Genomic DNA, 12,160 nt, shown 5'->3' on the forward strand with positions numbered 1-12,160 from the left:
AAAAAAAGCAGAATGTAAAAACCCTACACCTATCTAACCCTAAATCAGAGCAACCAAGTTGACAAGCGTTGACGCCTAAGACCTTTCTGGTGTACATCGCTACTCATCAACCAACATACAGCTTTGACCAAGGGCAGAACAAAGTGAGAGTACTTATTGAAAACAGGAAAAAAATCAGCTATCTCACAACAGCCCAAAACAACCCAATCCAAAAGAAGAAGAAAAGGAAAAGGCCAGCCCAGCAGACCCACCTGGCCCACTAACCCACTGCCCTAAACCCAGCCCAAACCCAAGCATGAAGCTAGGATTTCCACACCCAAACCCAGTCAACATAACACATTAAACAAAGTACAACAAATATTTAAAAAAAAATAAAGAATACTTTAATAAATTAATAAGATTTTCTTAATTTGAAGACTATTAATTTATAGAGATTTAACTGTATATGCTGACTCGAACCAAATCTTTTTGGTATTTTTGTTTGTTTTTGTCCGGCTGCGTCTCCGCATCGGCACTAACCTTTAGCCTCACCGACATGAAATAATGAGTGGGCCGGACGACTTCCTCTTCCTCTCCTCTAATTTGGCATGGTGCTTGATGTTGCTGACGATTAATGATGATTTACACTTACCTAGCTTATTGACTTCCACAACTAGTTAGCTAGCTTTCGATCAGCTAATGGTGATTTACGTACTGTGACCAGATTTGTAGTTCTAGACGATAGGGTTGAGAATTTTACGGGGACTCGGGTGGGCGCATGATAGTATTATAAGATGGATGGATGGATGGTTGTTGGTTTAGAATAAAATGGCTATAGTGAGAGTGGTGGCCTTAGGTACCATTTAAAATGAAATCGAAAAGTTCGGGTACCGGTTGTGATCAAAATTGAAGTTCAGGTACCATCGATAAAATAGAAGATAAGTTCATGTACCATTTGTGATAATAACCCTAATAAGAATAAGCTGTTCTTAAACCTTGTGTGACGGTTTTGAAAGACGGTGAGAAACAAGTGGTAAATTTTTCTCTTAAAGTTGCTAGGACAAAACATCTTGAAATAATTAGAACCGAAGAAAAAGAGATTATTGAGAAAATGAGATTTTATCTTTAGGAGTAGTTGAGTATTAATGTTGTCATTCACATTTATTTTTTTTATTTTTTTGAATAATGTCAACTCATTCATTGATTGACAAAATTACACATTACAACGTTGTCACAACTATTCTCATCTGCATTGACGCTTTCACAACAAATGTCATTGAGAACTGGACAGTATCATTAGTCATATCATGATTGAAAACTCACTGTTAATTAAAGAAATTATCGTATGATTCAAGATTATGAAAAATAAATAAAAAAAAAAAACAAATATTTCGCTACATATTAAATCGTAGAGAACTGCTAAAAAAAAAAAACAAAAAAAAAAACAAATGCAATGCTGGATATTTAAGGCTGTTCCCGCCCAGCGAAGGTGCCCTTTCTTCTTCATCATCTATGGCTTCGGCGGCAAAGAAACCCTCTCACGTCCAAGACTTGGCGGCGTTTCTGATACGCCACCAGTCTCACCAACTTCGCTCCATCGCTCTCTCCCCAGACCCCAAGCTTCACTACCCCCTCTACGTCAAGTAATTTCAACCCCATTTTCTCTTTCATTCTTTCTCACACTCCAATTCTCACTCATTCTTCTTGAATCTTAGTTTTGCAGAGCTCATGGATGACGATCCTCCGCTGGCACAGCTCGTCTTCTCCCAACCCACCGAGTACTTGCGCTTTCTCGATGAGGCCGCCCTTTGGGCTCATGTCCGTAATGCAAATTTCAATTTCAATTTCAATTTCTTTTGCTCGCTCTAGTACTTCTGCTTTTATAGTCTTGATCGAACACATCTGGTTAATTTGTACAGAAAGTTGTATTGGAGGATTTGCAAGGTTTGGGTAAAGGGGTGAAGAAGGAATTCATTCATGTTCGCATTGATGTCAGCGGATCACCACTTGAATGCCCTGGTTGGCTTCTGTTTCTGTTTCAGTGCTCAACAAATTGTTTTGTTTTTCGCAACTGGGTGTTGTTGGATTTTGTTTATAGGTTGTTGTGTGATGTGTGTATTGTAGAGACTTTTCCGAGCATTGGACGTGTGAGGGTGAAGCATCGTGGGATTCTGCTAACCCTCAAAGGGACGGTGATTCGGTCCGGGACAATTAAGATGTATGAAGGGGAGAGGAAGTATATGTGCCAGAAATGCAAGCACGAGTGGGTAACTTTTACTCGAATACCGTGTTTGTGCTTTGTGGGATGAAAGAAATTTTCTTGATTTTCATATATTTAGATAATTGTGCTTGCAAGATAAGATGTTCATAAATTGGGGCATCCATAATACTAAATGCTGTTTACATAAATAATTTTGGGCATGGAGAGCAGCAACTCAATGCTATTATCAACGATTGTTACATTCTGTGGTACATTGAATCTTTTTTACTTTGAGGAGAAGTTATCATCTGATTTAGTGGAATGATGTGTATATATGTATGAAACGACATGTGCATTATGTCAGTTTATATTGGAATAACTTCCTCTTTTTGTTGATGGTTAACTATGCTCCTCTGCAGATTCCTTGTTTATCCTGAGCTGGAATCGAGAAACTCCATAAGACTACCATCATATTGCCCCTCTCAGGTTATTTCCCATTCCACCCCTGATAATCTAAAATTATTGCTATTTATGATTTTCAAAAGTCCCATGACAAAAATGAAAAAGTAGTTAGCTAATCAACTATCACGTTAGGTCACCTGTGTACATGTAAAACATGAAGAAGTCAGTACTCACTATATCTGTTTCTTCAAAATAGTAAAATGGTTGTCTACACCGTTGATTGGATATGGGTAAGGCTTTGCCGCTGTGGCATAAATGTTCGAAAGCAAGAGGGGACATTGCACCTCAGTTTCAAAGTGTGACATCTTCTTTGTCGCATTGTGCTTGGATATTTATTAGTTTAGAGTGGAGAATATTTGTATCTTAGTCTCACTATGGTTTTCTTTAATAATCATGTATCTTTTGATAAAAGTGTGTTTTCAGAGTTTGGTGTCTGATCTGATGTATATGACAGACTAAAGCCTGTGAAGGCACAAAGTTTGCGCATTTGGAAGGTTCTATATCATGCCATGATTACCAGGAAATCAAAATCCAGGAGAGTACCCATGTCTTGGGTGTTGGAGCCATTCCGCGCTCAATTCCTGTCATTCTAAAAGATGATCTTGTTGATATTGTTAAAGCTGGAGGTACCCACATTCTGGAATTGTAGAGTTTTGTTTTCCTTAAATTCATCACCAGATGGTGCTAAATTTCAGAGTCTTGTTGATGGTTACTTTGAGAGGGAAACTTAATTTCAGCCCAAAAATTGTGCCAGCTTTACCAATTGCAAAGAAGTAATTATTACTGTAACCAAAAAAGAAGAAGAAGTAATTATTACACTTTTGGATAGTAGAAACATCTGCTTAAACTTTTTTTTTTTTTTTCAGGGTAAACCATGAGATTACCATAGATTGATTGATCCATTAAAGTAATACAATAAGGTTCAATTTTACTTATATATGAAGTTAATACAAGCACAGCATCATTAACTATGAGTTGGAGGAAATTCTCAAAATTGTGCTAGAGGACAAGAAAAAAGAAGTGCTATTTTAAACAATATATTTTCTTTCGAGTCTTAGGAAATTTGTAGGGTAGTTCTACTTTACTCTGTTTTTTGGGATGTTAATGTAGTTGCATGTAGCAAACCATAAAATCTCACCCTTTAAAGGCAAAGTGTGTGTGTGTGTTTTTTTTTTTTTGTTAATAATTAGCATTAATCACAGTGGAGAGTTGGACACGGGCACAAAAGTTCTTAAACTTCCAGTTCACAATTAAAGTTGCTGTACATGTGATAGATATCGGTTGGGTAAAACTAGGAAACTCTGATTGGTATTTATCAGTGAGAACTACCAAACTGATCCAGTCGAACAAAAATGTCAATAATTTCGAGAGCTCTCGTTGAGATTGTAGTTAGTTGCTCCAAGTGCTTTCAACCTTAATGCCAGTTGCTGTCAGTAATTCTGCTTTTATGGCGGTTTAGAGTCCTTCTACCGGTCCTTGCAACATGATATTTTGTTAATTGTGGCTGTGCACTTTTCTGCTGTATGTTATTATTTTATTGTATTTTCTCAACTATCATTCTTAGTACTGTTATGGATGCATAAGTCAAATTTTTTTTCCTGATATAAGTAACTCTTAATATCACCAATTTTTCATTGTGGTGGTCAAAATTACTGTAACTAAATGTTGATGCAGATGACATAATCGTTACTGGGATATTAACTGCAAAGTGGTCTCCAGACTTGAAAGATGTGCGATGCGACCTTGATCCTGTATTGGTTGCTAACTGCGTTAGGTAAGTTTAATGCATGTCTTTATTGAACTTATATCATTTACAGATTTAATAGTACTGAATGGAATGTATGTATATCTTTCTTTATCTTCAAGGCGTATAACGCTTAATATTGAGTTGTGTATTTGTATAGTTGAAAAGATATCAGTAAGTAGCAGAAAAATAGAAAAAGAAACTGATACAAGTAGCATATTGAACCATGCTTTGTGCTACTTAATATGAGAATCATATTAAGCAGATCTTATAATTCAAATGCTGTTGTATTGCTAGTGAAAGTAATTCAATGTTTGAAATTATAAACAAGTGGAAGCAGAAACACATAATTTTTTTTTTTCCTTTTCTGCCTTAGATTTACATATTCTTGTTTGGAAACGCAATTTTTTGTGCCTTATTTTATACAATTTCTCGTTTGATTGTTTAAAGAGTTGATTCCTTTCATATTTCATATTTAGGAGAACTAATGAGCTGAAGTCGGAAATTGATATACCCGATGATGTTATCACAAAATTCAAGCAGTTCTGGTCAGACTTCAAAGATACACCTTTGAAAGGTGAAAATAATGGTCCTTGTGTTGGCTGTAGCATTGAAGGATGTATAGAATTTAGCTATCATCTTTTCTTTTGTGGAATTATGGAATATGATGCTCTGAGCCTGAGTATTCTTTCCAATATAACTCCATTTTGTATTCTCTTGAGAATTGAACAGGGAGAAATGCCATCCTACAAGGAATATGCCCACAAATCTTTGGACTGTTTACTGTAAAGCTTGCAGGTATTCCCCACAACTCCATTTTGTTATTTATTTATTTTATTTGGATTCAAAGAAATTTTTTATTAAAGAAATGGAAAAAAAGAATACAGGTAGTGATATGTCTAAAGTGAAATACATATTGCGTCTCATGTTGTTGACTATTATGTCTAAAAAAATTAAAAGTTACTATGGGTTTTGAATCTTTTGACTATACAGCAAAAAAAATAACCCGATGTATCTCTGACTGTTTGTGTATTCCCTTTTCCTAATATATTTCAATTTCTGCTCCCTCTTTTTTTAATTGTGTTACATATACATTTTCTTTGTTCAAATTAGTTGCATTAACACTTATTGGAGGCGTGCAACATGTTGATGCTTCTGGGACAAAGGTTCGAGGAGAGTCTCATTTGCTTTTGGTTGGTGATCCAGGTTCTTTTCTATTGTTGATTTATTTCTTTCACTCGTCAGTGTAAGTTCAATATTGACTTCTCAATCCTATTTTCTTCACATTACAAAGAACTTACTCTTTGGTTGATGAAATAACTGAATCTCATACACGCTAGCTTTAATAGATATCAGTCATAACTCATAATGTACACACAACTGGACCTCAAGCACCCTGAAACCGTCTAATTACAGAGATGTTCCAGGATCATCACCAACTTTGAGATCTTCAATTACAATTTTGGGCTATACGCCTATATATATATGTAATCATTACTATTGAAACTCTCAGGCACTGGAAAATCTCAGTTCTTAAAGTTTGCTGCAAAGTTGAGCAACCGATCTGTTATTACAACTGGATTAGGAAGCACAAGCGCTGGATTAACTGTTACTGCAGTCAAGGATGGTGGTAGGTATTTATTCTTCCAGCTGAACCATTAAGTTGCTGCTATGGAAATGGTTCCATTAGGATTGTTCTTCCATATTACTTTGTCTATGTGATTCATTTATTTAATAATAATAATTATTATAATTATAATTATATTATTATTGTTATTTTTATTTCTTTTGCATTAGGTATGTATATAAGCGTCTTTCATCCTTTTGTGACTTGTTTAGAAATCTATAGGATGTGAAGCATCAATGCTGGATATAACATAAAGATCTGCATATCATATAGTCAAGTATTGCTGGAGCCCTTCTTTAAAAGTAAACTGTGTTTGTGCCAAATTTAGGTGAGTGGATGTTGGAAGCTGGAGCCCTTGTTTTGGCAGATGGAGGGATTTGTTGTATAGATGAGTTTGATAGGTATGCCGTTCAATTGCGTTATAGAATATTTGGTTCTAGCTTTTTCCTTTTGCTTTATACAACGTTCCTTTCTATCTTTTTTCCTCATGCATTCAATTTTGTGTATGATATACAGATGTATGTACTATGACCTTATCTATACCATGATTATTCTTGTCATTAGAACTTCATAGTCACTAACTCACTATTATCATCTCTATCCACATCATCTCACGGCTACGTGAATATGTCGCAGAGGCATGCAGCATGATTCATTTAAAACAGTTTGACTGTACCTCTCCCAAAAATATTCAAATGCACATCTTTTAAGCATTGGTCTCACAGAGAGAGAGAGGTTATTTCTGATAGGTCCCCCCATTTTAGAATAACAAACCCGAGAGAGAGAGAGAGAGCTGATCTTATTGTTGGAATTATTATCATACAGTAGACATTTTTTACAATACTTCAGGTGGCTTAGGTTTCTACGAGAACTGAATGATAGAGGGAGGTCATGATGAATGAGGATTTATTTGGCTGATTTCAATTAGTTTCAGATCATGATTCGATTAGACAAGCAACTAAAATTATGCTGATTCAAGTCGCGTATTCTAAAAGAAAATATAATCCTAACAGAAGAATGAGTGGTCTTTATCAGAATTTATATGAGAAAGTTTTTCTTTCATTGGCCTTTTCATTGTCATTTTCTTTTAAGTGGCTGTAGTGGTTTTTACTTTCTAATTCTGTAGTTTCTACTGGGGTTTGAAGCTAGCTATATTTCTAGGTATCTCCATTTGTTTTTTTTTTAATTGGTTTTGTTTGTATTATGTGTGTGTTCAAGGAAATGTTTCATCCATTGTGTGGTTGTTTAGTCCCATCCAATAAATTTTCATAGAGGCTATACTCTCATGAGCTGTCAAGCCAGAAACAAGGAATGAAAAGTTTCCTGTCTTTTGTTCCTTTGGTATTGTTGAAACAGAAAGGTCTAGTTTTTAGTTGTTGATGAAGCTCTTTTATGATGGCAGAACAGCTTGTTATCCCTAGTTGTCTATTAGAAAAAACGTCAGGAAGTAACTATACTATGATGTGAGTGAATCTCATTAGTGTGCAGGATATAAGGTTATCGATGAGAAGTTTCCTTTTAGATTCAGTATTGATGAGAGTAACTGTCAGACAACACCACTAGCCCCAAAAGCTTATTCTGTTAGCGAAAGGCCCGAGAACTTTTATCAAGCTAAAACCCTTCCTCACACAGAGCCCCCCTCTTTCCTGAGGTAAACAAAGAAATGCAGATAGGCAGAGACAGGTTGATGCAGCCCCACCCCTACAGCATGCATATTAACAAAGAAGTGGGGAATCGGCATTGGAGGTTTCAAAGTAAGAACCTCTTGCATGCAATGCTTTAATATCTTGTTAGAGAACACTCCAAAAGCTTAAGCTTTTAGGGAATAAACCATAATGGATATCAAGCTAACAAAAACAACCTAAGTTCAGGAAGCTAGTCATAACTTTTCAATGGAGGGAAAGAAAATTTCAACCGTTTGACACCTTATTTCTTTCTCCTTCATTCCCTTGATGCTTATGAGTGGAAATGGACCTATGCATCTGTACGAAGCTCTTTTCAGCTACTGGGTTTAATTTTGAAAGAAAAATATGAGGGAGAGGAAATTGTAATTTTTCTTCTCATTGCCAAAATCAAGACACTGGTCCAGATAATTGCATAAAATATATTTTAATTGGTTGTTGCCATTGAATTTTTTCCTTGCTTCTTGGCGTATTATATCAAGCTGATATAACTTGGACAGCATGAGAGAACACGATAGGGCAACCATACATGAAGCAATGGAGCAGCAGACAATAAGTGTCGCCAAGGTAACAACTTTTATTATATGGAATGTGGTCCTCCCAGGAGATCTAAATGCCTGCATACAAATTTATTATGTTAAATAGCTCAAAATTTGAAACTAAACTTAGATGGTGCTCAGCAAATTTTTTCCAAAGATAAGAAATGCAGACATGCAGAGTTGGGTTAAGCATAGGGTTACTCTTAGGCAATCAGTAAGTTTCATAAACTAAATCTTAGCAGACCTCCATAGGCCTTGACCTTCTGATGGTCTTTACTATTCACCTGTTAATGAACAATTGATTAAGCATAAGATTAGCCTTATATTGGTAAAGGCTGCTATTTGAGGCAACAAATGATTAAATTACGCTATTTTATTCTCAGGACATCACATAGAGCTTGTTTATCTCTATCTACATCTTGTTTTTACCTGTTTGTCTTGAATTCTCTGCATCGTTTTCAAATATTAAAAACCAGGACAGGTCCCAGTATCCTTAGATGTCCTACAACAAGCACATCAATGGAGATGAATCCCATTTGTCGTATAGGTGTCACCTATTTTCTTTTCTTTTATCAACATACATCTGAGAATTAATACAATAATGAGATAAGAAATTAGGATGCAGTTAATTTCAAATTGCTAAGATAGATGTTATATGCATTACTGAAATTGGAATTCCCCTGGTGCTTCTAACTTTCCAGATATTTAAATTTTGTATGGTATTGTATTTCAATTTCTATCCATGTTTATAAATCTATTCTGTTTGTTCAAAACCATTTGCAGAATTCCATATCCTATACTATTGTTGATTCAATTTTGTCTAATGCTCTATTGTATACTCGCAGCTGACTGTTAATCTTGTCTATCTCATATCTCTCTTCTAGGCTGGTCTTGTGACAACTCTGAGTACTAAAACGATTGTTTTTGGAGCAACAAATCCAAAGGGCCAGTATGATCCTGATCAATGTAATACTTTTATTCAGAAGATAGTGTCTGTTGTTTGCTACCTAGATTTTGGTTACTTAATTGTGGAAGTTGTTGGGCTCTGTAGAGAAGACTAAACTTTTTATTGTATGAATCACTTAAGAGTATATGTGGCAACAATCATTTTTAGCCTGATTTCATCTTTTTAACCTGCTTTATAGCTCTGTCCGTTAATACGGCACTCTCGGGTCCCTTACTGAGCCGATTTGATATAGTCCTTGTACTCTTGGATACAAAGAATCCTGAATGGGATGGAGTTGTGTCATCTCACATCCTTTCTGAGGTATCGTGCTCTTACGATTGTGTAAATGGCTCGCTGTCGTCTCATGCAGATTTATCTAATCATGACTTTCCGTTTTTAATTGAATCATTTTCAGGGAGAACCAGACAAAGGCAAGCAGGACGAAAATTTAGCAGACACCTGGCCGTTTCCTATGCTGCGTAGGTAAAATGTTTTCTGTACTTGAAGATAGCTAAGGTTTATATAAAAAATAAATAAATAAATAAATAAATAAATATATATATATATATATATATATATATATATATATATATATATATAACTTTTTTATATTATTATTATTATTATTATTTTTTGTTAGAGTTGTTTATAGGAAAATTCTCTCTTCTTGTTTATCTTATTGAGATTTGAGAATCACAACATGTAACAAGTTGCATTGTTGCAACTTCTCAGAATGTAGTTAACAACCTTACATTAAAACAATCAATGAGTTTTTGTAGGACTTAGAGACCATTGAAACTTTAAAAGCTTCCTAGTTTAGTGATCATGAAACCTCCACATTCTATTGTAAAATTTTCTGAGCTAAATTGACTTCATAACTATAGGCAATAACAGACGAGGTGTTCCCTCTGTTAGACAGATTTATTTCAATAGACATTTATGTGAGAACCTCAGAGTTCCCTCAACATTCTACATATATATATATGTTTGTGAGAGCCCAAGTTCCAACATATTGTGGAAAATGTTGCAGATATATTCACTTTGTTAAAGGGTTCTTCAAACCAGTCCTTACGAAGGAGGCTGAGATAGTTATCTCCAGCTATTATCAACTCCAAAGAAAATCTGCAACAGACAATGCAGGTTCCACCTAAAAATATTTCGTTTGTTAAATCTTTCTACCATTGTTTAATCCATGTAATTGATCCTCTTTTTTAATTTAATTTAATTTTTTTTTGTGATTCAGCGAGGACAACTGTGCGTATGCTTGAAAGTTTGATACGCCTAGCACAAGGTACACTATCCTATTTATGGAGTGAATGTCTTGGAGTCAATGTCTAATACTTCTAAGATGTTTAGTCTAATATTGCAGCACATGCAAGGCTGATGTTCAGAAATGAGGTGACTAGGTTAGATGCCATTACAGCCATTTTATGTATTGAATCATCCATGACTACTTCAGCCATTGTGGACAGTGTCGGAAATGCTCTGCATTCAAATTTCACCGAGAACCCTGATATGGAATGTATCCTTTTCAGCCGAAGGTGGATATATTTGTCTTTTGTTACGTTCTGTCCTTGCATATCTATTTTGCATGCTAAAACTTATAAAGCACACAAATCGTATTTTGGGTGTCATGCAAAAAATGTATCCTATTCATACGTTGATCTCTTGACTACACATCAAATAGATGCCAAGCAAGAAGAACTGATCCTCGAAAAGCTTAGATCATTCGATGAGTTCCCCTGAAGATGTGATGTTTGGGAAGCCTAACGTAGAGAAGACCATTGTATGCTTTGTTTACTACGTATGGAATCAATATTTTCATTTTTGTTGTATTATTGAGAAAACTAGGTGTCAAGACATTAATATGTAAAAACATTACACAATGATTTACCCTTTGTACTTTATAGGGTACTTCAAAATTGAACCACTGCCTAGAAACCCTAAAGTAACTTAAGTAACAACTAACATTACATTTTTAGAAAAAGCATCCGAGATTATATGAAGGGAAAAATTCAGAAACAGTACATGAATAGTTTTCGCCATTGATAATTAAGCTTCCTTGAGTTTCAAAAATAGCAAATTAGTACATGAACTAACAAACCCGACCCAATTATGGATCCTATCATTAACGACGCCAATGCCACCTAGCATCTTTTCAAAGGTAAACTTGTCTCTTCTCTTCTCTCTATACACAATCAGTTCTCTCTCTTTCATTTTCCAAAAATGAGAGAGATGGTGATGGAAGTGACAATAGCTAAGAGCTTCTTCACCTCCAACCCATAAACTCACCCAATCTCCCCCATCTACACCTCAAAATCCAATCTTTTCCATGACCCAGGAACCAAATCCCCTCCAATTTGCAACCCTTCATGACAATTTGATCGGAACTGAAATCTGAAATGGGTCACCTGAACTTGCTAGCATCGAAGCGAATCCCTAGGTAATGGCGCCTCTTGGACTTGGTCTCGGCGGCCTTCTTCAGCATAGTGATCCTCTTCTTCCTCCTAGTCTTCACCCCCTTGGGCCGCCTCAGGTCCCCAAGCGCTTCCGTTATCCACCAACATTGATCCGAGGATGATGATTGCATTTAGACTGGTCCAAACTAGAAAGACTTCGCCGGAAAATGAAATCCGGCGAGCATTAGTGAGAGAGAGAGAGAGAGGAACTATGAAACTACCAAACTACCCCCTGAAAATGAATAATGGCATAAAGTTAACGGTGCTAATGATGACATGTACCAAAAGTGTGCCGGGTTTGTTAGTCCAGGTACTAATTTGCTATTTCTGAAACTTAAGAAGCTTAATTGTCAGTGGCGAAAACTTCATATATTGTTTGTAAAAATTTCCCTTATATGAAAATTCACAACCTGCCCAGAAGCTCTACCATATGTCTTAATAACATCTTGAACATGAGTATACAACATATTGTCATCAACAAATAACTAGTGATTAACAAGAGAAGCATTACGACAATCTGAA

General features: G+C 35.6%; 1 protein-coding gene across 2 annotated transcripts; it reads left to right on the plus strand.

The window, feature by feature from the left end:
• Nucleotides 1-1,428: 1,428 nt before the first annotated feature.
• On the plus strand, nt 1,429-11,136 carry LOC133735308 (probable DNA helicase MCM9). Of its 2 annotated transcripts, XM_062162723.1 has the most exons (20): nt 1,429-1,622; nt 1,695-1,797; nt 1,899-1,998; nt 2,104-2,242; nt 2,599-2,665; nt 3,096-3,267; nt 4,316-4,415; nt 4,865-4,962; nt 5,118-5,183; nt 5,499-5,591; nt 5,899-6,015; nt 6,341-6,413; nt 8,195-8,261; nt 9,118-9,199; nt 9,379-9,500; nt 9,595-9,662; nt 10,210-10,319; nt 10,423-10,470; nt 10,549-10,701; nt 10,867-11,136. In XM_062162723.1, exons 1-20 carry the CDS (start codon nt 1,492-1,494, stop codon nt 10,923-10,925), a joined length of 1,968 nt encoding a protein of 655 aa, XP_062018707.1. In that variant the 5' UTR covers nt 1,429-1,491; the 3' UTR covers nt 10,926-11,136. The 2 variants fall into 2 exon arrangements, with proteins under 2 accessions (XP_062018707.1, XP_062018708.1); XM_062162724.1 differs by lacking the exon at nt 10,867-11,136 and having other exon boundaries at nt 10,536-10,670.
• The last annotated feature ends 1,024 nt before the right edge of the window (nt 11,137-12,160 follow it).

The sequence above is a fragment of the Rosa rugosa genome, chromosome 3 (genome assembly GCF_958449725.1).
Source record: "Rosa rugosa chromosome 3, drRosRugo1.1, whole genome shotgun sequence".
Taxonomy (NCBI): domain Eukaryota; kingdom Viridiplantae; phylum Streptophyta; class Magnoliopsida; order Rosales; family Rosaceae; genus Rosa; species Rosa rugosa.

What these genes read in the sequence shown, in the direction of transcription:
- LOC133735308 (XM_062162723.1), top strand. Translation starts at nt 1,492, where the DNA reads ATGGCTTCGGCGGCAAAGAAACCCTCTCACGTCCAAGACTTGGCGGCG. An exon ending in TGATATTGTTAAAGCTGGAG is followed by an intron (nt 3,268 to 4,315) that starts GTACCCACATTC and finishes ATGTTGATGCAG; the next exon opens with ATGACATAATCGTTACTGGG. An exon ending in CAAAGATACACCTTTGAAAG is followed by an intron (nt 4,963 to 5,117) that starts GTGAAAATAATG and finishes AGAATTGAACAG; the next exon opens with GGAGAAATGCCATCCTACAA.